The 27,092-nt window shown below is 38.7% G+C and overlaps 1 protein-coding gene across 19 annotated transcripts; it reads left to right on the top strand.

Annotated features, from left to right (window-relative positions):
* The first annotated feature begins 9,089 nt into the window (after nucleotides 1-9,089).
* On the top strand, nucleotides 9,090-23,771 carry LOC140328013 (C-type lectin domain family 2 member L-like). Of its 19 annotated transcripts, none has more exons than XR_011920209.1 (7): nucleotides 9,475-9,489; nucleotides 12,563-12,675; nucleotides 12,911-12,998; nucleotides 15,918-16,108; nucleotides 17,463-17,569; nucleotides 20,735-21,601; nucleotides 23,205-23,771. XR_011920209.1 is itself a non-coding variant. In XM_072407290.1 (6 exons), exons 1-5 carry the CDS (start codon nucleotides 10,249-10,251, stop codon nucleotides 20,847-20,849), a joined length of 555 nt encoding a protein of 184 aa, XP_072263391.1. In that variant the 5' UTR covers nucleotides 9,496-10,248; the 3' UTR covers nucleotides 20,850-20,873; nucleotides 23,205-23,771. The 19 variants fall into 19 exon arrangements, 3 of the variants coding, with proteins under 3 accessions (XP_072263391.1, XP_072263392.1, XP_072263393.1); XR_011920201.1 differs by lacking the exons at nucleotides 9,475-9,489; nucleotides 12,563-12,675 and adding an exon at nucleotides 9,496-10,302 and having other exon boundaries at nucleotides 20,735-20,873; nucleotides 21,362-21,601; XR_011920205.1 differs by lacking the exons at nucleotides 9,475-9,489; nucleotides 12,563-12,675 and adding exons at nucleotides 9,496-10,302; nucleotides 16,258-16,340 and having other exon boundaries at nucleotides 21,362-21,601.
* Nucleotides 23,772-27,092: the final 3,321 nt, after the last annotated feature.

Here is a 27,092-nt window from a genome sequence, read left to right as displayed (position 1 = left end):
CACTGCAGCCAGCATCGAGGAGTCACACAGAGGCACACAGTATCAGGTATCGGAGGATGTCTTATTTGCGGGGGGTGCTTTATTTTAATTGTTTGAGCAAAAATCGGGGGGTGGCTTCGGGGAAACGGGGAAACACGGTATACAGGAGACATGGTCTGCGGCTCTGGCAAAGCAGGGTCTGCAGACCACTGGTTGGGGACCGCTGGTCTTTGCGCTCTCGCGGCCCAGATGTTAGATGGCCGCAACCCACTAGTGGGCCTCAGACCAGCGGTTGGGCACCCCTGGTCTAAAGTCTTAGGAACCTTCTTTCTGCTTTCTTTCAAAGCCAATGGTAACATTACCGGTGCATCTAGAAATGCTTTTAGACGTCCATACCTCTTGGTCACTGGCCGGAACAATCCACTTCCTTTCAGTTGCCAGAAAAAATAAAAACCTTTTGAGATCCAATACTGAAAGACGGAAAGACTTCCATCTTTAAGAATTTTATTTTGTATTATGGTTTCCAAATTTACTCATTTACTCATTTACTTATAATTTGCAGATTTGTTTGTACATACTTTCTGGGTAGTGTAGAAAGACAGTGAGAGGGGGATTTATCAACAGGTAACATCCACATAAAATTCCTTTCCTTATTTCAAGCACAGCTTTCTGTGTGTCTTTAAAATTTCATTTCACTTCTCCTTCTATGATTTAAAGCTCCCAATCAGTGACATATTCAAACATAAAAATGTATTGATAAAATATTAGACACGTATTTACCCAATGGCTTTTACTGGTGGGCCACTACTAAAACCATCTATTTGTACTGACACCCAATTCAAGTTATTAACTTATCTGTTTACCTCTGCAAAAAGGGTGCTAGCAAAAAATTGGTGGTCATCTAATTCAACAGTGACAAAAGTGAAACATAAAATGACCTGGTTTTTAGCAAAGGAAAAAATTAGAGGAATACTTACCGATTCCATGACCAAATATCAGCCAATATCGTCCCCATGGATAAACTATTACATGCCTATGGGTTGGGATGATTATAATTTGACTATGTAACCCCTCACACTTGGTCTAGTGTGAAACGAGATGCACAAAGTAACCGGTTTACGTGCAACCTAACACTTCCCTCCCCGCATTTTCCATTTCTTTACCCTTTTCTTTTTAAAATTTAAATTTTTTTATTAATTTATTTTCTATAATCTTTGGAGACCCTAAGGGGTTGGCAGTACCAGATATTAAAACACATATTAGGTTTATGCATTCTGAACTCTAAATGTGCTGATGTTTAATATTTGTTGTTATACTATTTATCTTTCTCTCCCCTTTTTATTTCCTTTGACATGGTTATATTGTTTCATTGTATTGTTATTAATATAACAAAAACTAATTGAGACTAAAAAATGTATTTATATAATTTATGATGTGGCATTTACAGAGTTTTCCCGCTGCAGCAACTCTACTGAACATCTGCTTATTGGTAATTATAAATCTAGATGGGTTCTATATAGCATGATATCAGGTATGTTTGAGGATCTACTGCTTCCATTGGTTGGCTGTTGATAAATACAGAGGTCTCATGTCTTTTTTGCATGCACAGATGCCCCATTTGCTTCCAGGAGTCTTTCATGTTTGTGTAAAAGAGACTGGAGTTCTTTTTAGAAGAAAAGTATGTTTTATGGGTGATCACCAGTTATGCTTTTTAGTCTTTTTGTAATGTAAGAGAAAAAAATATTTGTTATTATGTTGTTTTCTTGATCTATATGTTGGTTGTCATTGGATTAGGCTTCAGTGTTAATCCCTCCTGAGGTGTTCCATAAGGGCATTTCTGTTGGTGTTGTGTGAACGGATTCAATTATATCATATAGTCTGACTATAGATGATTTTATGTTCTATGGATAGTCAGTCCATAAGATACGATTTGACGATCTGTTTATTACCTTTCAACAAAACCTACATCATACTGCCTGCTAAAGCAATGATGAGGGCCTATAAACATGAAACAGCTGGATGCACCTGTATTTACATGCTTCTTTGACAACAAGGACACTGGGACACAGTGTTCAATCCGGTATTTTTTTTAATAGCCAGGTGGGAAGTAATTATAGGTGGGTGGTAGCCCCTGTGTTGTGAATCAACTCTTAGGTAATCACCCAAAAACAGCCAGGTGGTTACTAAAAAGTGCCGGGTGGTGCACCCAGCTAAATTGGTCTGGAGAAAACACTGGTGATACATTGGGTCTGATTTATTAAAGCTCTCCAAGGCTAGAGAGAATTCACTTTCATCAGTGAAGTTGGGTGATCCAGCAAACCTGGAATGGATCTGGCCCAGGACTGAAAACCTTTGCTAACAATAGCAAATTACTTTTAAGAAATCCATTCCATATTTTCTGGATCACCCAGCTTCACTGCTGAAAGTGTATTTTCTCCAGCCTTGGACAGCTTTATTAAATCAGGCCCAATATGTTACCATTTAGTCTTTTTTGACTATAACCTAGCGGAAAGCTCAAAATGTGCATTTAAATCAGAATATGCATTTTCAGTACAGAAAAGAAGACCTAAAGAGAAGGCTGGAGGGCAAATTTAGGCCCTAAAGTAAGTGCCTTAACCCCTTTAAAGTCAGTACGAGCTTGGCTGGTACTGTGTTATTCCTTTAGTGAATAAGAACACATTGCAAAAGCACCATAAATGCATCTTACATGTAGGTGTATATGAGTTCAAATAATTCCAAAAAAACGACTTACTCTTGTAGTATCCTTGTTTCTTGGATTATCCATGTCATTTTGCGGCTGTAAAAAGGAAAAAAAAAAAAAGAAGAAATTATGAAAATGGTATTTTCTAGATATTTCTAGATAGGAACACCAACCTACATACTGTTTGACATTCTGCCTGGAGACTTCTTTTACCTAGGAGTACATGGCAGCCCTAGAGATCTAAATACATCATCTCCACAATACCTGTGTCCAATGATGTGGGTTTCACCAATGATCAGCCCACACATACCTGTCCCTGTAAGTTCCCTGCTGTGCACCTAAGAAATGTGCACTGAACCAAAGTGGGGATCCACCTGGCAGGTGTATGAGTGAGGTGTGACTACATTGCAGTTTATCATTGTCTGCAGAGCCCCTGATGACCCATCCTGTCCTTAGCTGGGTATGTCGTGACAAAAACTTTTACATAAAAACTAATAAAATCTAAATATTGCTCCTGATTTTTTAAGTTTTTTTGAACGGTTAAAGTTTTCCAATTTTAGGACATCCTGATTATTATGTAAATGACAGATAAAATGATCCGTCAATATATATGATAATATATACCTTTAAAAAATCCTAGACTCCCAAATTTTGATCCCCTAAGATGAACCCCCCTGGTGCCTAATCATAACCCCCACCTAGTATCTAACACTAACTACAAGCTAACCTACAAAGGTGCATGGGTGACACCCTAGGGTGGGTCTGGGATGTGGGTGGTTTAGGGGTGCAAGGCAATTTAGAATATGGACATTTTTTAGGTAAATAAGTGTCAGTGGTGGTTGGATGGGAATCTTTCTGATGTGTGGGTGGTTTAGGGGTCAGGGATAGTCTGAAATGTGGATGGGTGACAGAGCCTGGCAATGCTTGGGTGTCAGTTGGAGGTTGGGTGGTTTCTGAGCAGGTAAGTAGCAGTCTAGGGGTAACTCTCAGAGATGGGTGTCAGAATGATGGGTGTTAATCTAGGGTGGAGGGTGTCTCTTCTGAGATGGGTTGGAGTCAATGTTCCCGGGCTAATGGGTGTACGTTTAGTAATTGAATGGTTTGGGATTGGAGGCAGCCCAAAGGAAGGGTTAGTTATGGGTTACCAGTGGTTGTTGCAGCATTAAAGTATATATCCTGGGAGTGGGTGGTTTTGAGATGGGGTCAAGTCTAAGCGCCTATACAGGTGGCTAAAACTTTTACCAACATCTCGGTGTCCAGGGATAGTAATGTGCGGCTATCCTCTCCTAGCTATAAATAGGGATCTCCTTATAAATAGGGATTGTAGAAAAAACAAGAAAGACTCCTGCAAGTGTCAGCACGGGATTGGCTGCTTGGGGTCCTCTGTGCAAGACCTCACCTATGTACTGAGCCTCTGATTGGAAGAGCTCAGCTCAGGTCTTTGCAATCACTGAACACCCTGACTTGCCAAGGTTCAGCCTGGGGCAGAAATGTGACTAAGAGGGGACAGGAAGGGATAATCTTCAGTAATAATCTTACCAAAAGAAAGTCAGTGTCACTGTGTGTCAATGTAATGGTGAGTACTGATAACACAATGTATGTACAACACTACTGAACACAGCAGCACCACCATGGTGGATAGGGGGGGGGGGGGGGTTCTATAACAGGTCCTGCTTTCTACCCCACAAAATCTGTGCATAGATATCCCTTCCTGCCCCCAGGTTATCTTTACACAGCAGCTCAACTCTGTACAGAAAGCTGTCAGTGTATTTTGTCAGCCTGCCAGCTCAGTTTTCCTGAGATTTAAATACAAATAGTTCAGTTTTTTGTCTCCATTTTTTTCCATGGACTCTGCAGGCTTTTGTAGGCGTTCACATTTTTTTTCAAACAATTTAAGTAAAAAAAATTGAGGAAAACAATGCTTTTTTAGGTCTTTGCAGCCATTTACAAAAAGCCTGGCAGTTACCGCCTGATATCATTGCTGGCTGCCTAGTGGTTGCTAAAGCTGCATACACACGTGCAATATTTGTCATTGGAAAGGATCGTTCACGATTTATTCCAACGACTAAGGACTGCACAATGCATGAACAAGTGTTGTACATACAGCACCGTTCTGCTCTATGGAGAGGGGACAGGAGAGAACGACGGAGCATTGTCCGGCGATAACCATTGGACATGTCTAGGTAGCTCAAATGCTCAGGAGTGATAAATGCCAGAAATATGAACTAAGGCAGGGAACACACGTTCAATATCGGCACAGAGTTCTCATCCTAGTTATTTTTAATTGTGGTATACCCACGTATAGTTTTCTGATGTGACGCAAAAATTGATATTTCATCTGACAATAAATTTCCTGGCCTGAAAAAAACAATTAACTTTTATACTGTTTTGGATTAATCATATAGTTACAAAATTTCCATTTTTTTCTCATTTTTTTTTATTGTAAATTGTAGTTGTTATTTTGTATAAAGATAGTACAACAGCGTGAGACCCAACTATAGGAAATGAGAGAAAGAGCTACTACATCTAGAGCTTCAGAGACAGTACAACAGTGTGAGTCCCGACTACAGCATAACAGAGATAGAGCTACTACATCTAGAGTTTCAGAAACAGTACAACAGCATGAAACCTGAGTACAGGAAATGAGAGAAAGAGCTACTACATCTAGAGCTTCAGAGACAGTACAACAGCGTGAGACTGTGGCTTGTTACTATTCATGGTCTGCATGCTTGGGCATTGCAAGATACTACACATATAATTGTTTGTTGATTGGTTAGCAGTAAATGGATAGAGAACCGGCTTAAAGGTTGCATCCAGAGAGTTGTAATTAATGATTCATACTCTGAATGCTCTAAGGTTATTGGTGGTGTACCCCAGGGTTCTGTGATGGGACCTTTACTGTTTAACATCTTCATAAATGATATAGAGTTTGGGATTAAAAGTACCATTTTTATGTTTGCAGATGACACCAAACTATGTAATGGAATTAAGCCCATACAGGATGTCTATAATCTACAAGCAGACCTGGATGTACTGTTTGATTGGACAACCAAGTGGCAAATGACATTTAACACAGATAAATGTAAAGTTATGCACTTAGGGGGGGTAACAACATGCATGCTTCATACTGTCTAGGGGGAATACATTTGGGGGAGTCAGAAATGGAAAAGGATCTGGGGGTTCTGATAGATCATATACTTAATACCAGCATGCAATATCTAAAGCCAGCAAAGTACTTTCTTGTATTAAAAGAGGAATAGACTGCAGAGATGGAGACATAATCCTTCCCCTGTACAAAGCATTGGTCAGACCACATCTGGAATTTGCAGTCCAGGTTTGGGCACCAGTTCACAAAAAAGACATTGTGGAATTAGAGAGAGCACAGAGAAGGACAACTAAACTAATAAAAGGAATGGAGGAGCACAGCTATGAGGAGAGATTAGCTGAACTCTCAGGGGGGATATGATCACTCTGTATAAATATATAAATGGTCCATATAGAGAACTCTTTTCCCCATTATTCACATTGCGTCCGGAGGAAAAGAAGTGTAACCTCCAGATAAGGAAGGGATTCTTCATTGTAAGGTCTGTGAAAATGTGGAATGGGCTCCATCAGGAAGTAGTTTCAGCGACTACTATAGATTGTTTAAGAAAAAGCTGGATGCACAGAAAAATTTCTAGAAGCACAGAATATAACTGGGGATTAAGGCTTTAAAGTAAAAATAACAGTGACTGTTGATCCAGGAAACATCCGATTGCCTCATGGAATGAGGAAGGATTTATTTTTCCAACGTTGAAGTAAATTGTACCAGGGTTTTTTTTTGCCTTCCTCTGGACCAACTATGTCTTATAGGGTTTTATATCTAGGATATGTTTATTTCCCTAGTGGTTGAAGTTAATGGACTTATGTCTTTTTTCAACCTAACCTACTATGTAACTATATAAATATATATAATATATTTATATATTTATATATATTTTATATATATATTTATATGTCTTGGATCGGTGATTTGATTTTCGCCATGTGGCCAGTGATCTGTCTACCTGCAGAGTAGGGGAAATATATATATATATATATATATTATATATATTATAAATATATTATATACCCTAGGAGGGTACATGGGGAAAGTGGGGTGACAGGCGGGTACATGGGGTATGTGGGGTGATGGGCGGGTACATAGGAAATGTGAGGGGATGGGAGGGCACATGGAGGATGTGGGATGACTGGAGGGTACGTGGAGAATGTGGGGTGACAGCAGGGTACATGGGAAAAGTGGGGTGACAGGAGGATACATGGGGAATGTGGGGTGATGGGAGGGTACATGGGGAATGTAGGTTAGTAGTGCAGCAAGAATATGAGGGACAGAAGTGTACAGGGTTAATTTATGGGACAGTATCAGGAAAAAAGGAAGATGAGGGGTTATAGCTGAGTAACAGAAGGATATGTGGAGGAAGCAGGGTGCAAGGATGGTACATAGAGGATGGGGGACAATGAGAGGACACATGGAGGATGTCGGTTCATACAGTAGGTAAGTGCCGAGAGGATTTAAGGGAAAGGAGGGTGAGGGAAGGATATGGAGTGACAGCTGACGCAGGGATAATATGGGGCACAGGGGAGTACTTAGAGGATGTGCGGTGGTGCAAGTAGTATATGTGTGAAAGTTGGGTGAATGTATGTCTGTAGTGGAACCAGACCCTTCTCGTATCTAAATATTACAACCTATACACAGACAGGTGATGGGGGAATCTCACTACCAACCACACAATCAGATTGCCTTGTAATGTTCTTCTTGTGCTAAAAAAGTGAAATCCGGGCTAAAACTATAATCGGGGTATTAAAACTATATGAATGGAACTCCTGCATACTGAAGAGCACTATATAGGTATGTACTGCGCTACAGACTGTGTGGGCAATGTACCTAGCTACAGAACTCAGCAGAGGCCACGCACTAGGAAATACCTGCACCCCATCTTATCTCATCCCATCTCATCCCATCCTATCCCACCTACCTGCTCCTCGATGTCTTGGATCGGTGATTTGATTTTCGCCATGTGGCCAGTGATCTGTCTACCTGCAGAGTTACCTGGGCATACGTCTGAACTTCTTTTGTCAGTCTGATATTTTACACTTTTTGAACAATGTATCCCAACCAATTTTTTTCTAGTTTTCTCTTATAAGGGTTTTTCTCTCTTGTTTATCTGTCAATGGAAAGAGTCATAAAAGATCACTTCAAGTGATATTAATCTAATGTTTTTATGTAGTTTATAACCCATAAATTGAATTGGGTTCCCTCATCTAAACTTTTAATCGCTTCAGCTTCCAAAGAAAAATCCTAGCTTCACCTACCCCTTCTGCAGGTAATAAGGTGCTAATCAATACCACTGAATATAGGGTCCATGGGGTACAAGTATTACCCAGACCCCAAAATGTCAGAGGTTACTTCCCATAATGATTTATTATCAAATGGCATAGATGATACACTACTATGAACAGTGCTGGTGCTACAGGTGTTTTAAGTTAAAAAAACAATGCTACGTAAGATATTGGAGACTGTGTACGATGTTTAGAGCATCGCTCATAGTTTCACCAGGGCAGTACCAGTTTCCAAATGTCTTTACCGAGTCCCAACCTCCTTTGTACTGCCCACCACTGTCATGTTATTGTTCAGGGACAGTTGGTGCCTATGATCAGATTCACTTGTTAGTTTAAATCCCAACACATACTGGAACATACAGCATTCTAAGTATTTCCTTTTCAGTTCTGTCTCGTCTCCAACCAGTGACATGCTCTTTGCTAGCCTACTTCAAGACCTGGCACCACAGTGCATCATAATATCCCCCAACTTCTGAAGATTTGTAAGAGGAACAGTTTTTTAGCTAAAGGTATTTAGGTAAATGGCACTACATACTACTTTAGGCATACAATAAATGCTCAAAATATGATTGGGTAAATGAATTCGTGTTTTTTTCACAACTTTGTTTTCTTTATATGCACTTTACTAAATCACAAATGGAATAATATTGATGAATGAATGTTTACCATGTATTATATAACGAGACTGATATAATAGCTCACTTTTATTTCTTTATATGTCAGTTCTAATGCTTGCCCCTTCAAATTTCTCTTCATTCACAATTAGGTATGGATGCCATCTTGTTTTCCACTGGGGGAAGGTGTGGATTAGATCAGTTTCCATTAGCTGTTTACAGATATCTGATGTCTTTTTCTTTACTGCATCCGTCAACTCAAAGCATGTTCCTTTAAAAAGCAGGAAAAAAGTCACCAGATGCCAAATCTAGTGAATATGTAGGATGTTCCAGCATAGTAATGTGTTTGTCGGTCCCAGAAAGTGCTGTGTGAGAAGGAGCAATGTCCTAATGAAGAATGAAACTATTTCCCACATTTCTGCCCATCCTTTTCCTGATTCTTTATCACAGCTTTGTCAGAACTTCCTTATAATAATGTTGGCTCACTGTTTTACCTTCTGGAACCCATTCTGGCTAAATGACGCCCTTCATGCCACAAAACACTGATGAATGGCTGTGAATTTGGACTTTTCGGATTCTTGGTGATTTAGGTGTCTCAAGTGACTGTGGTTTTGTTTCAGGATCATACTGGAAGATCCGGGTTTCCTCACAAGTAATGACTTTTTGGAGGAGGGACTCTGAGGTCTTGGATCTCAAAGAAGGACAGCCCCCCAAATCCTGAGCAGATGGAAGGTATGTGGAGGAACAATTAATTCAAATCAGGAGCATTTTGGAGGTAGGAAAATGGACATTCCCTTGAAATCGGGCAGTTGGGAGGTATGAGCACATCCAAAAATGCATTCTGTTTATTGTTGATCTGCACTGACCACATTGACTGAACATAAGCACATCCACAGAAGGGCAGAGGGCACTGATGAATTCCTGGAAATAATGTTTTTATCACAAGTCCCATCACATGTAAATACAATCGCCCCTTGCAATACTTGGAGAAGCAGAGCTGAAACATGTTGCTGCATTTTCTCAACATCCTGAGGAAGAAGGATCAGGACATTTCTGGCATATATATCAGGATTTTGCAAAACAATTTCTGGAAATTGGCTGAACCACAAAAACTAATTTGAAAACCTAGAAAATTATTGATCAGCTTCTGTGCATCCTCTCTGTGCAATGTTATTGCACAGGTAAGAGGTAATCTGCATTTCTTTTTCATGTAACAATGCAAAGTACAGATCAGACAATTATATCTAACCTTTCCTCCTTTAAGAGTGAGCACAACCGGGTTTAATTCTGCTTTAAAGCTTAACCCATTGCCCAGTGCCTAACCCTCATTTACCTGGGTGCCTAATCTTAAAGTTGTCTTCTTGGTGGCTACCTTAACTCTCCCACCATAGTGTCCAACCTTACAAAACAGCTAACCTACCCAAAGTCTAACTTGTATAACTAAACTCTCAGGTCCAGCAAAAGTGTCAGAACTGGTTCCAAACTGACCCTCCCTCACAGTACTTGTGAGCTCTCCAAACCCTCCCTGCTCACCCATAGCTATAAAAGAATACCGAGGTGATTGTAATAGTAAAAATGGAAGGTCAGGGACAAGCGCAACAGGAGCCCAATGAACCTCAACCTGAGCAGGTCAGTTCCAGACAGAGTGGTATTGTCCACCTGAGAGGGAGTCTTTCCAGTGATCATTGTCGGCACTGGCTACAGTATAGGTCAGTGTTTCTCGAACCAGGGTTCTGTGGAATCTAAGCATTCCTTTGGGGTTTTTTATTTTTTGTATTTTTTTTTTTTTGGCCAGGCTGATATAGAGGGTCATCAGTGAACCAGCTTGGGGTGGATAACAAGTTTCTATGGTGGCAGTAGGCACTTTGTGAGGGATACTGAGTGGAATTAACCATCAGAAGCTTCTCCTTTCACCATCGTAGTTCCCAGCTATCCCAATTTCTGGGGGTCATCCCAGCCACATATAGGCACCTCATTGTCATTGTTGTCATTGCTTCCTATCTATACTTTGGTTAATCAACACACAAAATAAACTTAATTGGATTTACAGGACAGTAACCCCTTACAATGCAGTCAGCTTTCCTGATATTTCTCATTGATGATTCTGATACAAGATGAAGACAGAGACAAAATCATTTTCCTTCTCAAATACTCATCGTGGGGTTTAGAGTCGGCAGGAAAATGTCATACACAACATATGTTATAGAGAGTAGGGATTTGGGGATTGTAATGTACAACATACACTATAGAGTGCAATAATCAGGAGTTTGTAATACTCAGCACAGTGTATAGAGTGCATTTTTTTATTATACAGTATTTATATAGCGCCATCATATTACGCAGTGCTGTACAAAGTCCATAGTCATGTCACTGTCTCTCAAAGGAGCTCACAATCTAATGTCCCTACTATAGTCATATGTCATTAATGCAGTCGAAGGTCAATTTAGGGGGAAGCCGTTTAACCTAACTGCATGTTTTTGGAGGAAAAACATGTGGGAGGAAACCCACGCAGACAACCTGCAAACTCCATGCAGATATTTTCCTGGCTGGGATGCAAACCTAGGACCTAGTGCTGCAAAGGCCGGAGTGCTAACCCCTGAGCCACCGTGCTGCATTGATCTGGAGTATGTAATGCACATCACAGCATATCAGTATACATTATGAAAAGACTGCAAACAGGTACTTAAGTTTATTTTATTGCCTTTCCCTGCTACAAGGTTCACAATTTTTACTTTGTAGGTTAAGTTCCACTTTAATTTAAAAATAAAAAAGAACCTTGTCTTACATGATTTTCCTGCCTTCAGACACCACAATATAGAACAATTTACCTGCCTGAAAAAGTCACCACATGAAACCACCACAACTTTTAAATTAGTAATAGAATTTTTCAAAATAAAGAAATTAAGAATCCTATTACCGTAAATAACTCGCAGCCTTGAACATGATCCAATAATCAGCAGCTTTAGTATTTAATAAAAGCGAACCCCTGTCCTGTCCACCAGTGAGCCAGTCTGACTCTGTCCACACCTCACAGGAACCAAAAACCAGTGTTCTGTAGTCCTGATACAGATAAAAAAAATTGAATACACAAAAGTAGTCATAAATCCAGGTGATTTATAATTAGAGTTAGTGATAAAAAAACAAAAATCAGAGACATAGTTGTTGCAACAAAGAAATGTCTGGTCAGGTATTAGGTCAGTAATTTAGGGTATTACCACTAAAGACCTCATGACTGTTATTGAATAAAAATATTTACACATACCTATTCTGCAAACCAATTCTACAACCTGAAAGTGCAGCGTCTTCTGCACCACTGATGAGATTAAAATGGAAAACATTTTTTCGGTCTGTTTTATCATCCTGTCTGTTTCTGGGATATTTCCAAGAATATAGATGCTGGTCATCCCTGCAGCTGTGCTCTTCTGCGGCCATGCCACGTTTAGCTGGTTGCCCATTCAGCTTTGCTTCTTTAACCATTGGCAATGCATGTATCAGCAATGTAAGAGGCATTCTTCTCACTGACCACCACACTAGGCATAGCTGTGGATATAATAATCATAAAAGGGGTTCCCGGAATTCCAAAAGTTATTTCAAGGGTTCTCCCATGCTAAAACGTTAAGGAAGGCTGCTATAAAGTGTTAGTTGAAAGATGGCTCTGAATCTGCTGATTTCCCATCCAGGGTGAGGGCATCCAGCAGCATCTTATATACATATATGTTTTCTAATTGTGTTAGACAAATACACACACAATCTTCTATACAAAAGCTGATCATCATTTGACCCCCTGTCATGTCCCTACATTTTATTTATTGTAGTATTAAACCTTACTTGAGTTTCAAACTGCAATGTAGATTTCTTCATATTTAGTATTTGATGATCCTACTTGCAGGACTTTGTTTCAACACTTCCAGCCATACAGTGTCACCTGACCCTCAAGTGTATTACAGACCAGTGATGTGAATCTTACATCAGGGTGAATCAAAGGATCAGCAGCAGAGAAGAGTAATACAAAAACAGTGTTTTATGACTGTTTATTTATGTTTTATGTTTTAAACCTTGGCATTAAGATAAATGACTACCACAGTTTTCCTTTTCTTTACAGCCTGTGTATTTTTAGATAATTTATAAATGACCTACGTCTTTGGATGTAGACATGTGTTATTCTTGTAAATGATAAAACCAAGTGTGAGATGTGGGCCCTGTTTGCATAGAATTTTTCATTTTTTTTTTTTTGCAGTTCTGTCAGCTTGAGAGACAGTACAAGTGGGCGATTTTGATCAGTTGTTTAATATTGATTGATTTATCCATAGATGCCGCTCATTTTGGTATGTGCTTTATTTTGTTTAATTTTTTCAAAGGTTTTTAATTTATTTAGATTTTTTTTTTACAACTTGTGTTATTTTTGTTTATTTTTACTTCACTTTTTTTACTATCCCAATTAGGCTCTTAACCTCCTGAGCGTTACACTGAGGTCTAGATTTCTGTACCAAAAGTGATCCATCGTTTTTCATGAAATTTTTTTTTTAAATTGTAGACCTGTAACTTACAGAAATATGTCCGAACAGGGGTTCTAGTAGATATTATGAATATAAAAAATGTTTGAAACACACAATCATTTAAAAAAAAAAATTACTTTTAATAAAATTAAAGGAAAAACACAAAAATCAGCTTAAACATGACTACGTAAACAAAGCTTGAAGCCATGGCAGGGGTCAGGCAGGCGGTGATGTCCAGGTCCAGGCAGAGATGTCAGAGTCCAAGCAGAGGTCAAAGCAGGCGGAGATGTCAGAGTCCAGGCAGAGGTCAGGGCAGGCGGCAGGCAGAGATGTCGGAGTCCAGGCAGAGGTCAAAGCAGGCAGCAAATGGTCAAAATTAGGCGAAGATCAGCAAAGGTAAGATAAGACACAGTGTTACACACTAGCCATCCAGGGAATAAGTGGCAATTTTTAAAACTTTGATTCTGTATTTATTGGGGTTTGTTTTGAATTATTTTGTATTTGATTGGATACGGGAGTTTGTATCCAATCCAATACAAAATAAGAATTTGAATTTCCAAGTTATTTACTTTTATTTTATTTATTTTTTTATTTTTTTGTATTGGATTGGATACTGGAGTTTGTATTCAATCCAATAAAAAATGACAGTTTGAATTTACCAATTACACACTTTGTATTTATTTTAATTATTTTGTATTGGATTGAATACAGGAGTTTGTATTGAATCCAATACAAAATGAATGAATGATTTTCTATTTGAATTTCCCGCACACGCGCCGACGTCATCACGCACGCAGGGAGGAGCCGTCCGTTTTTTTTTTTCTCCGCCGGACGGCTTCTCGTTTCAGAGATCATCCGGCGCTGGAACGAGAAGGACGTGGGACGATCAGCAGGACCAGTTAAGAAGCCAGCCGGCATCATGTGTCCCGCCGGCCGGGCAGCGGAACACAAGATGCCGGCTGGCGGAACACAAGATGCCAGCCGGCATCTTACCGGTCCCGCTGGCACCCGACGCTGGAGAGGGAGATGGACAGACGACGCTGGACGGAGGACGACGCTGGAATACGAAAACGACGCTGGATGAGCACAGGGGGACCAGGTAAGTATGGATGGGAAAAATCTCGGGGTTAACCATCCGTGCAATTTTTTTGTGCCCGAACGAAGGTCGGGCTTAAAGGCAAGGTGGTTAAGACCCCTGCCTGCGTTTTGTCCTTAAAATGTTATTTACATTATCTAGACAGTGTACATAGCCCTAGGGTAGAACCCTTTCAAGTTATACTCTTCACTTATTCCTAATGATTTGAAGGACATTTAAGATTTACTGTGTATATTTACGCAATTGCAAGTGGCTTTACAGTGTTTTTTTTCTAATAAGGCTCTGCTAGACTTTTGCATTCTTGTGCAAATGCCTGAAACCTAACAGTTACTACCCGTTACTGCAGCTGGGCATCAGTACTTGGCAGTAGGCAATCTTGGCAGTCCCAATGTCAGGTTGACAACTGCAGAGCCCATTTTCAAAAACATGTCAGTGCCAGTTACCTTTACTATGTTGGATCAGTATAGTCATTCAAATCAAATGCAGTCCTCACATCAATATTATTAACTTGTTTTTCTATAGAGCCGGCATTTTTCAAAGCACTTTACAGTCCATATTCATGACACTGATAATTGTCCCTCAGAGAGGCTCACAATCTCACAAGCTTAAAATGTCCTTATTATAGTCATGTGTCATTAACACAGTTGAAGGCCAACTTTTGGGAGCTTCATGTTTTTTGGATGTGGGAGGAAACCCATGCAAACACAAGGAAAAAATACAAAATTCATACAGATAGTGTCCTGGCTTCGATTTGAACCTGTGCTAGCCATTTGAGCCAACCGTACCACCGGCAAACTCTAAATAGAATATTAAAGGTATCACTTTATGGAAACATTATTAGCATATTGATGAGGGAGGAACCCAGCAAGGTGCAATAGAAACAGATTTAGCTTTAAAAGCCTGGCTCATTGTTATAGCCACCAGCCCAACCAGAGTTTGAGGGCCCACTGATTGGCATTTTTTGTGGGCCATATCTCTGTTGGTTACAGCATAGCACACACCCTTGCAGCTTCAGGAGCAAATCAGTGGAATAATTAGGGCTTGAGTTGTACTTTTTTCTCCCCTAGAACACCTGCCTTGTGCTGCCCCCAACCCCTCAACTGTTTTGATAGTAGACTCTTAAGGATATGTTTAGAATGGTGATGAGGTTCCAGTGTGTTACCATTTCTTCATGCCAGTGAACCTTTGGGGGGGAAGGGGGGGGCTGCATGTAGTGTCTACCTGCAGCAGCCACATAGGGACTGAATAGTGCGGCAGCAAGTAGCTTAGTACTGCTCACTGCCACCCATTGCCAAATAAAGCATATGACTGAGCTGGAGCTTGGGGCAAGGTGCCAGTCACAAGGAATCACCTGATCCCACTGCAGGCCTGAACCTAAGCCAACTATATTTTATAAAAGGATTGTCCAAATAAAACTGTCCAAAAAATGCAGTTAGTTAACTGACTGAGTTCCACCCCATAGTGGCCTTGCCGCCCTATGGCCTGGCCTAGGTGGCCAAATTAGAAATCCCACCCTGAGAATACCTAGTCTAGTTTAATACCTCATGCTTATATTAGAAATAACTCCCCTTAAATACTTTTTAGTTTATAGGCATTTCTGTGTGCCAGAAACACAGCTGCTGCTATGGTCTGTTTTCCTTTATGTATTAAAGACTTTTCAAAGAAAAGTACACCTGTCAGCAATGCACCTTGCAGCAGCAGGGAACGGCTCCTTCCTGACTGGGTTTGGTATTATAACATTGGGTATTACTACTCAGAACAAAGGAAGAACTGGACAGACAGCAAGAAGTTCTGTGAAGTCCAAGGAGCACAGCTTGCCGTTCTGCAGGATGACTTCATAAAGGTGTGTGTGGCAAACAAATGATCCTGGAGCATGCTTGTTCGTGTAATGAGTTTGTGCAATGTTCATTGTTGGGTTTCACATAAACCTAAGACTTGGCTTACATAGACTTTTTAACACGCATATACATCCAAATTTTGTGTTTTAACCAGGCATTTATAAACCAGATCAAAATCCAATTTTTCAGCAGAAAGGATAAAAAGAGAAGAGGGGGTAAAAAATTCTATAAACACCCGTGAGTACTCATAAAATCCATTATTTTCAATGTAACCAAATGTGCATCAAGGGTCCCCTAACGACATAGCCAGCATTTTCTTTACACCCCCAAAACTTTTTAGTGTGTATTGGCACATTGGCATGAACGTTAATTTCAAACATGGGCTTGCAAATTTGACATTTTACAACTAGGGAAACATGAGCAATAGGTATTTGTGTCTCTCAGATCAGACACCAATAAACTTTTTGGCTATCTGTAAGGGTGACATTCTTCCCACCAGCCAGCAATGTTAGAGACATTCTTCCTACTGATCACCACACTAGAGTATTGTGAACTTTGGATATTGTTAGAGCAGGAGCAATTCACAAAAGTGTAACTAGACTGCAACTAAATCAAATGGTAGATTATCCCTATGATGTTACGTTGCAGGATCAGGGAAGTGCTAAATGCTGGGGGTGACCCACGGATGAGTGGAGAAAAAATACACAATAGTAATAAACTTTGACCAAAAATTTTAAAAAGGGGAAAAATACAAATGTGCAACTCCATTTCTATGGTATCCATACAGAAACATCAGCTTAGGGAACTGGTGTTTCCAAGGCAAGAAGCTTCAACTATAGCTGCAAACTATTTTTTTTTTACTGATTAGATTAGGGAAATGTTAAACTTTTATTAGAATTTGATTGTGGTTTGACCTGGAAATCCCTTTTCCTGTGAAATAGGAAAAATAGGTCATCAGTGAATGCACATCAAATTAAATGATGAGGTTAAGCTAAGTTTAACTAAGTTTAAAAATAAGTAGGGAAGCTGGCAGCTAATCCCAACTTTTTGAGAACATTTGTGCAAAATAACTTTACCTGCCTGTGTCACTGGATGTACAAAGTATTTTTTTTAATAAAGCTGGTATGATTTGTGTATATCAGTGTATCTTCAGTGTTACTCTTAATGATGGCAGTGCTGCTTTATATGGTAACTTCTGGGTTTTTAGAGGTGTGAACACGAAGTGGGTTTTTAACCTCTGTGGCTATTGTGATATATCTTTAAAATAAATTTTAACCTTGATACTATTAGACAGCCCCTGTAACTTTAAAGGAATTTGTGAATGAACTCATTCCTGAGCATAGTGTTGTTATCTTGTAGAAAAATGTCATTCGTTTCAAGAAAGATGGTGACGATTATTGGTGCGGAAGCTACAAGTGGAAAGATGAGTTGAAGTGGCTAAATGAGCCATCGTTGGAAGATAAGACGTAAGTAGGGGAAAAAGTCTACAAACTTCTACTCACAATATTAATTATTTGTCTTTCTTGGGAAATAAAGCCATTTGCATAGCAGTCAGAGACTTGTAAAACTGAATTGTACATTTAAAGCAAATTGTAAATTGTGCACTCAGTATAAAGAAAGGGAGATTTTTAAAGTTAAGATCCAGTCATACTTTTCTTTTAACATGGTAGATAGATAATGATAGATAGTCCTATCCTGTGCTGAAAGCTTAGTCCTATTTAGTTAGTCCTATGTTCCTGCACACCAAATGTTCACACAACAAGCATTAGAAGAGGCAATGTGTATCCTGAGCCCACCTCATTACCTATCAAATGAACTACATGGATCAACCAGCCCACTTCTTCTCATATGTGATATCCTGGCCCTCTGCGTTTAGCTTTTTGTTTCCTCTTCCATCAGTAAGTTAGTCTTCAATTCATGTTAATACTTCCGATAGAGGTGTACATGCAATACAGATTCTCCAGGAATTCCTTTGTCCTGATTCAGTGAGCCTGATTTATGAAAGCTCTCCAAGGCTGGAGAGAATACACTTTCAGAAGTAAAGCTGGGAGATCCAGAAAAAATGGAATGGATTTTTAAAAATTATTTGCTTTTTACTAGCAAACCTTTTGAATCCTGGACCATTCCAGGTTTGCTGGATCACCCAGCTTCACTGATGAAAGTGTATTCTCCCCAGCATTGGGGAGCTTTCATAAATCAGGGCCAGTGTGTGAGAGGCAGTGATGTTAGCTAAAAAAAATCTCTTGTCTTTTAGAATTTTGCTATTTTGCTGTCTTGGTGTTTATTTCACGCAGATGTGTGCTATACTCACAATCACAAGGCAGTGAATGCACCAGCATAGACACAATACAGAGGAGCTGAGGTTTGTGACTTATTGTACTGATAGCAGTGGAAGAGGAAAAATGATAACAAAGGAGTAAAATAGTTTACGAAACAAGCTTGCCTTAAGTGACGATAAGCATGGTATGGATTTAAAGTTTTCCCAATATTTAATGTTAACACAGAAAACAAGTGGTTCTGAGTTCAGTAAATGGGAGAGATAAAGGAGTCTTCAGTGCAGTCAGTGCAAAGAATACAGGGACCATCTAACCAAGAAATGCAAAATATTGGTTTGCTTTTTCTCAGTCATTATGGGTTTATTTCATTCAAATCTAAGACCAAACAAGAAATGATAGTTGTCAAAGTCAAACTATTTGATGCCAATAAATATAACAGGTTAAGAAAAAACACAGGTAAGGTCATACTTACCTAAATAAACACCTGAGAAAAAAAACAAATAAAATAAAACAATCAAATGAGAATCGGGATTCGCGGAGTGGGGTGACTGTTGTAATGGTGGAAACAATACTGAAGCGTAAGGCTCGGCAATGGTCGCCTCATACAACTTAATACTACACTGACTTCACGCTGCACGCTGTTTTTCTGTCTCTAGTACAGTTTGTAAATTTAGTGAAATATAATGACCAAAAGTGTCATTCACAACATAGGATTTTATTAGAATATCATTTTTGTTTTATTAATAATAAAACATGAAAATTGCAAATAATGTTCAAATTTTTCTGTGGCCCACCAAATTTTTTTTGCAGGCCACTGGGTGACCGCTGGGCTAAGGGGAAGGATTACATAGTGTAGGGTTATGGTAAAAAAAAAATATGTACTAAGGGAGAATATACATGGGAGGTAGAAAGGGTGTTTAAGGGTACATTTCTGTTTCAATACATTTTTATTGGTTTCTCAAATAAAAAGGTAAACATAGAACATTTGTACTTAGATACATGTACAATTATATACAATGCAGTAGAAAAAAAGGGGGGTGGTGGTGAACAAAATGGAGATAAAAATGATATGTAATGGTGAAGATGAGGAAAATCACATGGGGGGGGGGGGGTCCTCAAGCATTCAATGTACATTATGGATCCATGATAAAGTCAATGACATCAGTGATCGGTGAGGTAATGTCCTAGCAGAAAATATAGATGAAGTCCACTGGTCCGATGCAAATACCCTAAAGCATATAGGATGTTGCTTGAAAGTATGCTCTATCAAACACAAAGACATTAACATCACACAGAAGGATGGGGAGAGGGGGGAAAGGAGAAGGAGAAGATGGGCTGGGGTGAAGCATAAAGAGTCTGCAGAATGCTTTATTCACGTGTCATGTTGCAAAACCTTGGTTTGAGTCTTTAATAAGGACCAGTCAAAATCAGATGATAAATAGTGTGTAATCCACGGTTCCCATATTTTCTGAAATGTTGTATCATGCATGTCATAAAAAATGGCAGGTTTAAGAGTACAGTTAAGGTGCTGGTTAGGGTTCTACTTTATTAGTCCCCATGTGTTCCTTGCAAATGATGATCTTGCTCTTCTTTGTTGTCCCATTGATCTCTTGTAGATTCTTTAAATACCTTGTATGAGTGCATAGGGACCATATGGCTAAGGATACATACACATGTGCAATATTTGTCGTTGGAAAGGATCTTTCAAGGGGATGCTGCGCGATCCCCCCTTCACTTCCATTACTATCGTTCGTCATCTATCATCTGTGGATCCGCCGGGACGGTCGCTCAGACGATGGACGACGAGCGCTGTACACACAACAGATTCTCATCTGATATCGGCCCTAAGCCGATTATCAGACGAGAACCATTGCACGTGTGTACGTAGCCTAAATCCTGTTACCTGATTAGGGGAAGGGTAGGCTCCTTAATCCTTTGTAAACTCATTCATCCAATTTCCTGAGGGATTTTTCTCAAGGCTCTGGTGGCTGGTGGAAAAACGCAGTAAAAGTTCACATAGACATCAGAGAAAGCAACATGTCAAGGTGAATGAGGGACAGGACAAATGGTGTTCCCAGTCCTAGTGGGCAAAGGACTGCTAATTTTGTGGACCAAACTTTATATGCATTGATTCTTGAGTTTTCATTATTATTACTCTGATGCTATTACAAGTTGCATGAATGTTCTTATTCATACACTTTTAATGAAATATAGTTTGTGGTAAATGTTGACATCTAATTTTTTTTTCAGCTGTTTTGTTCTTAGCTGTCCAAATATAAAACCAAGTTATTGTTATCACTTGACGTGAAACTGGTACCAAATAAGCCTGTAATGATTGCTCTGATCATTCCCTAGGCTTCACAGTATTTCCGGTCAGAACTGTTTAACATTTAATCCCAGAGAACTTCGGGAAGTTGATTGCTCTAAACTGAACCCATTTATCTGCATTATGAACATCACAAAAGGATAGTTCCTTTACATGGCCAATTTTATTGTGAGTACCTTTTATTAATTGTATACTTCAGAAATGAGGTTTTCTCTGCTATGTTAAAGGAAAAAAAAAGGAAAAAGATTCCAAGTCCTCTTTTTACAACTGAAGTTTGAAAACTGAATGCTATTAGAAAATTTCATTTTTCAAGTCATTCATTTGTTATTTATTTTAATTTGTAAAATTTGACTCCTTGTTCTTTGAGTTCTAGAATAAATGTTAATGTGACAGAACTCCAGCTAGGCGGTGTTATACAGAAAGCAAACCTTTGGTTTGTCATTATACAAAAAGCAAACCTTTGGTTTGGCATTTCAGGACATCATTCAAAATCATCTGGTCCTTATCAGGTTAAAGCGGAAGTAAACCCAAAACAAAAAAAATCACACTTACCTTCAATCCTTTCTTCCATTGGGTCCTGCGTCGTCCCATTATCTGTCTTCGGCCTGGCACAGAGGGAGCATCGGACGCTGACATCTTCTTCTCTCTTCTTGCAGGTTCTTCTTCCTGCGTCACCCAATCTCGCTCTGCGCAGGCGCAATATTGGGTGACGTAGATTGGAAAAAACTTGCTGATTTCACTCGACATGATAAACTGATCTACAGCCCAAGTCCTTTACATACAATGCACATATCCATGTGTAAACCAAGACGTTTATTCATTTTGGTAAATCACTGAGCAAAATATGTTCTTGTTGTTTTTAATTCATCATTGATGGATTCCTGGAACAGTACATAGTAAGTTGCACTTTAAACTCTATAAATTGCCATTCAGAGTCAGTTTGCAAAATCTGTTAAGACATTACAGCTTTGCAGGTAGCTAGGTGTACTCAACAGCCACTTTATTAGGTACACCTTGCTAGTTCCTGGTTAAATCCTATTTGCCTTTAGAACTGCTGTTAATTTTTTTTGTTGATTTAACAAGATGCTAGAAAAATTCATCAGGCATTTCAGTTCATAATGACTTAATAGGATCCCACAATTGTTGCAGTTTTTTTTTTACAAATTAGTCCAATTTTGGTAAGTGTGGGGAATTTTGTAAGTAAAATAGGGATTGTAACCTCAGAAATGTGCCTCTTCTTACCTCAAATAAGTGGCACATTGAGTCTCCTGCTGCTGCTGCTGTAGTCCATCTTCTTCAAGGGCATGTTACACAATCAGAAATTTTCTTCTGTAGACCTCAGTGTAATGAGTGGTTATTTGAGTTGTCATTGCCTTTTTATCAGCCTAAACTGAGTCTGGCCATTTTTCATTCTTCACCTCTGGCATTAACAAGACATTTTCATCCAGAGATCTGTTAATGACAGGATGTTTACCCTTTTTATAGACCAATCTTTGTAAGCCCTAAAGAAGGTTGTATGTGAAAATCCTATTAGATCAGATGTGTTTGATACTTGACATTGTCTAAATGCAGAAATGTAATGAGTTGTTGCCGTGTGATTGGCTGATTAGATATTGGTGTTAACAAGCAGTTGAACAGATTTAGCTAATAATGTGGTTGGTGGGTACATAAATGTGATAAATTAATGCAGTTAACTACTTGCACATAATAACAGAAGTAGCCATCTAAGAATTTTTCAGAAATGCTAGAACTTTGTCCTTGTTTACAGCTCATACGAGAACTGAAATGTCTTTTTATTGCCACCATTCCCGAAATGAAGGGCCATCAGTCAGGTCATTTTGTCAAGCTGTATATATATATATATTTTTACAATCAGTTTTCATAATGGCAGTTTGCATATTCTTTCATTTGGTATCCAGACATTAGAGCTGAAAAAGTGTCTGTGTACATTTTTCATAAACCAAACATTATATATCATAAACCACTGCCTTTTTATTACAATCAAATAACTTTTATAATTCAGTGTTGCATGCCAATTCTGTTGATCTCTTGCTGTTCCTTCCTTTCATTGGTTGCATGACATTTCTCAGTGCAGATTTCTGCAACAGTAAACCATTCGTGTATGTTCTGTTTTATTGTCGCTTGTAATTAACACAACTAGGAGACAAGGACAAAATGTTGTCATCTTATAAAAAGAAGTACTTGAGCAAAGACCCTCACATCAAGGTCATCAAGTTGTATTTTGAATGTTTTAACATACAACACAAGTATGACGTGCATTTTGGTGTGCATCTGTGCAAGTGCTTGCTCTCTATTGTAATGGTGTATTGCACACAATGGTTTCTTTGCACACCACAATGGTTTCTTTGCATACCACAATCGGATGTGCATTTTTTTTACTAGTGTGATATAAAATTAAGGGGGTCTGTATATAGAATATAAAGTATACTCTGCTTATATGAAGAATAGTTACTGCTTTGTTTGTTTGTTTGTTTGCAGAGGGCAGCACCTGCAACAAAAACAATCACTGGGATGACCCTGAAAGCTGAGCACAGGATGGCCTTGAAGGCTAATAGGAGACCCTTGAGGTTGGAACCAGCTTGAACAAGGATCCAAGATGGTGGATAGTCATTTCTGTGTCACAAATGTTGGATGGTTTATCTACCCCATTAACTGTTTGTGAACTTTTATGCTTATATGGACTTCTGAGTATATGGTATTGGAGAATCGGCCTAATGACAGTTAGATAACGACTTAAACCCTCCTATATTGGAGTTATTCTGTATGCCTATAAAGGTTGATGAATTTCCTTGTTTTAGTTAGTATCTCTGTGCTTTAACTGCTAAGCATTTGATTTTCTCTGTTGCAACAATAAATCTTATTTTAGGATCTACTGTCTGATTGTCTGTTTTGAAACCCCCTAAAAGAAACGACACTAGTTACAGGAGGAAGATGTAAATGTGATAATTGGTGTTATAACTGGATAAACCTTAACTCATTATTAAAAAACTGCATGTCATGTATTTCTGTTCCTAAAAGGGAATTGTAATAAATGTTTCACTGACATGTGCTTGGTGTTTTGTTCAAATGACGCAGACCAAAAAACTCCAAAAAATTCAATTAGTAATAGGACTTACATTAAAAAAATTTAAATCTCCTTGTTACTTCTGGGGTTCTCGCTGCAGGGAGAAAGATTGGTGTGTAATCCCGCATCCACCTGGGGTACCTAAAACGGCTTCAGAAGGTATTCAGACCCCATTCACTTTTGTTATGTTGCAGCCTAATGCTACAATCTTTTGACACTAATTACCCAATAATGACAAAGTGAAACATTGTCTAAAACTATGTTGTAAGTTTATTAAAAAAAAAGAAAACACAGAAATCTCACATTAACGTAAGTAGACCTTTTGCAACAACACTTGAAATTTAGCTCTGGTGCCTTGTATTTCTCTAGATCACTGCTGAGATGTTTTGGCACCTTGATTGGAGACCTCCTGTGGTAAAATAAGTTGATAAGACACAATTTAGAAAGACACACACCTCTCTATAAAGAGCTTGTAGCTGATAATGCATATGTCATGGTTATCTGCCTCTCCACCTGGCGGCACTGGAGCATACCTGGGTTTGATGAACTTCCAATGGCCGCCAGAAGACGACCACTTCAGGAATAACTGAAGAACTCCTTATGCAAACAGCTGGGAGCTCCCTTTTGAAGGTTATGCCTTTTCTTGAGTCTTTCCTAGATCATCAATGTTATTCCCTGGCCTTGATGCTGTTTCCTGTCCTAACACCTGTTGATCCTGATCTGAGCTTGTTAGTATAATTGTTTCTTATAAGTTTGTTAGTTGTTTTGACATTTTTGAAGTACGTCAATAATTTGTCAATATATTCTATATTCAGTATATTTACAGAACTAATCACAAGTCATTGATACCTTTCTTCCATTACCTTTATATCTTGATGGAATCTCTCCCCTTGTTCCTCACTGAAATCAAGGTATTCTGGAAATTTTTGCAAATGGCTATGGACATAGCGTACCTTTATGCTAATAGTAGCACACACATTTTTAAAGTTTAAGAGCAAGTTTTGTACCATTTCTTCATAATTTTGTGCTTAATGGTTACCCAAGAAGTTCTTGACAAACATGACGTAGTTGTGCCAAGCAGATGGTTCAGTATCAGTTTCTGAATTTGGGGTCCATCAAAGATTCCTGCTTTTAATTTTTCAGTACTCAAATCCAGGGAAGAACCTACAAATGCATTTGAAGCAAACACTGTCCTTGTTCAGAGATCTAACTAATTGCTTCAATAATCCCAACTGTATGTGTTGTGGAGGGGGAATGATTTTGTCAATCAATAGCTCGTTAATGATATTTGCTGCACCTTTTTTCATGTTTTCCTTGGAGGCCATGTCACTTTTTTTCCAGTGATCCTGCTTTGCTCTACTATCCCAAAAGCAGATGAAACATGGGTACTTTCTGTATTCACTTTGCTGTCCAAGTAGGAAGTTCACCATTTCTAAATCAACACAAATGGACCATTGGTGTTCATGATAGCAAAGCTTTTGTAAGACCATTTGGATATTTTTATATTCTTGTTTTGCCATTATGCAGTAAAACAGATTTCAAACTTCAAGTGGAACTGTCTATAAAAAGCCGCCAGTCTTCTGCTCGGTATTCTGGTCTTCCCATAAGGGCTAGTAGTCCAGGGATGTTACAACAGTACACAAAGTCTCCATCTTCACTGAAATACGGTAGGAGTGTAATCTGTCTTGTCCTTTAAAACATTATTTTTAACTTCTGGTCTCAGACAGTTATTTTCTTTTATCCTGGATGCTAAAAGTGCAGATGCTTGTTTTGACAGACTTAGGTCACATATTAAATCATTTATTATTTAGATCATTCTTGGGAGAACTGCTGGTTGGATGAACTACTTCCTTCATATTCACTTCCACTCCAAACCCTGTATATCTTTCCTGTGTCGGATACAGGAATATCAGGGAGTATACTGAACACTGGTATGGGAACATCATCCGTTCTAAATCAGGGTACTCCCACTCGTTTTTTCTGGTAACGATTGAAACCTTTTACACTCACAGCACAAAAATTACAATCATTATGATGACTTTAAACTCTTACCATACCATAGGTACACCAAATTTCAAACTTTTCAGTTTTTTGATTTTTCCACTGTTGTAGACACTGTACACAAGTTTTGCATACCATATGGGGAGCCCAACACTTATCTTGAACCCCCCGTTTAACCTCCATGGCGGTCTAATTCTGTCCAAATTTCCATGCAAAACGCGGTACAATTTTTTGCTTGGAAATTTAATTTTCATCGTAGGCTATAATTCTTAGGCATGTCTCACCGATATTTAATAAATTTAACAATATACTTTAAATAAAACTTTAAATAAAAAAACCACAAAAATCTGTTAAAAAAATATTTAAACATGTAATATAACTGTACAGTAGCATATATAATATATATATTATGAATATTTCTTTGTATTGGACTCAATACAGTTGTCACTTGGAAACCACGGAGATCATTGCTGCATACGTCGGCTGAAGATCGAGGAGGAAGGACTTGTCCTCAGAACCTGCGAGGACCAGCAGGAAGATGGGGGCGACAACAGAGCAAGTTGAGTGGGTTTTTTTTTAGTTAAATGCTACCCCGATTGTGACTCAGGAATACCAATTTTTACCTGAAAAATCAAATAATATCAAAATATGCAAGATATGCTTGTTTCACAAATTTTGTAATGTTACTTCTCTGTTTTTGCGGTGAATATTCACCACAAATGTAGCAAAATACATGAGGGTCATTTAAACAACTTCTTCTTGAAAAACTTTCTGTAAAAAAAGATAATGGGACTCTACTCCCCCAACAATGCATCTTTTTATGACCAAGTTACAAGAATTATTCAGAATGGAATGGATAGAGGATTCCCTAAACAAATAATCTAAAATGCAAATTTTCCATGAAGCATGGGAAAGTTTTATTAGCACACTTAATATGATTAATAAGACTTAATTGTATAACTGCTTTTGTCACACTACATGATACCTGGGAAGAGAATTAACCAATGCCCTATTGTTATGTGATTTTGTTTGTGGCTAACTTTTGACATTGTATACTTGATGTATGTCATGCTAAAGTCCTTTGTCTCATTTCTTGGACTTGTTTACTGTGAACATATGTAACATAATTCAACTGGTAATTCTGTTTGTGCCTACCTATTAATTTTGTTGAATTGATGTATATCATATATTTTTTTTTAACCTTACTTTTTTGACCTGTTCATTGTGAATGAATAATGACATATCCCAACTGTTATTGGACATGTTGTATCTCTTGGTTTCCTAAAATGTCTTAAATTTTT

Source organism: Pyxicephalus adspersus, chromosome 4 (assembly GCF_032062135.1).
Source record: "Pyxicephalus adspersus chromosome 4, UCB_Pads_2.0, whole genome shotgun sequence".
Classification (NCBI taxonomy): Eukaryota; Metazoa; Chordata; class Amphibia; order Anura; family Pyxicephalidae; genus Pyxicephalus; species Pyxicephalus adspersus.
This window is presented reverse-complemented; position numbering and strand designations above follow the sequence as displayed.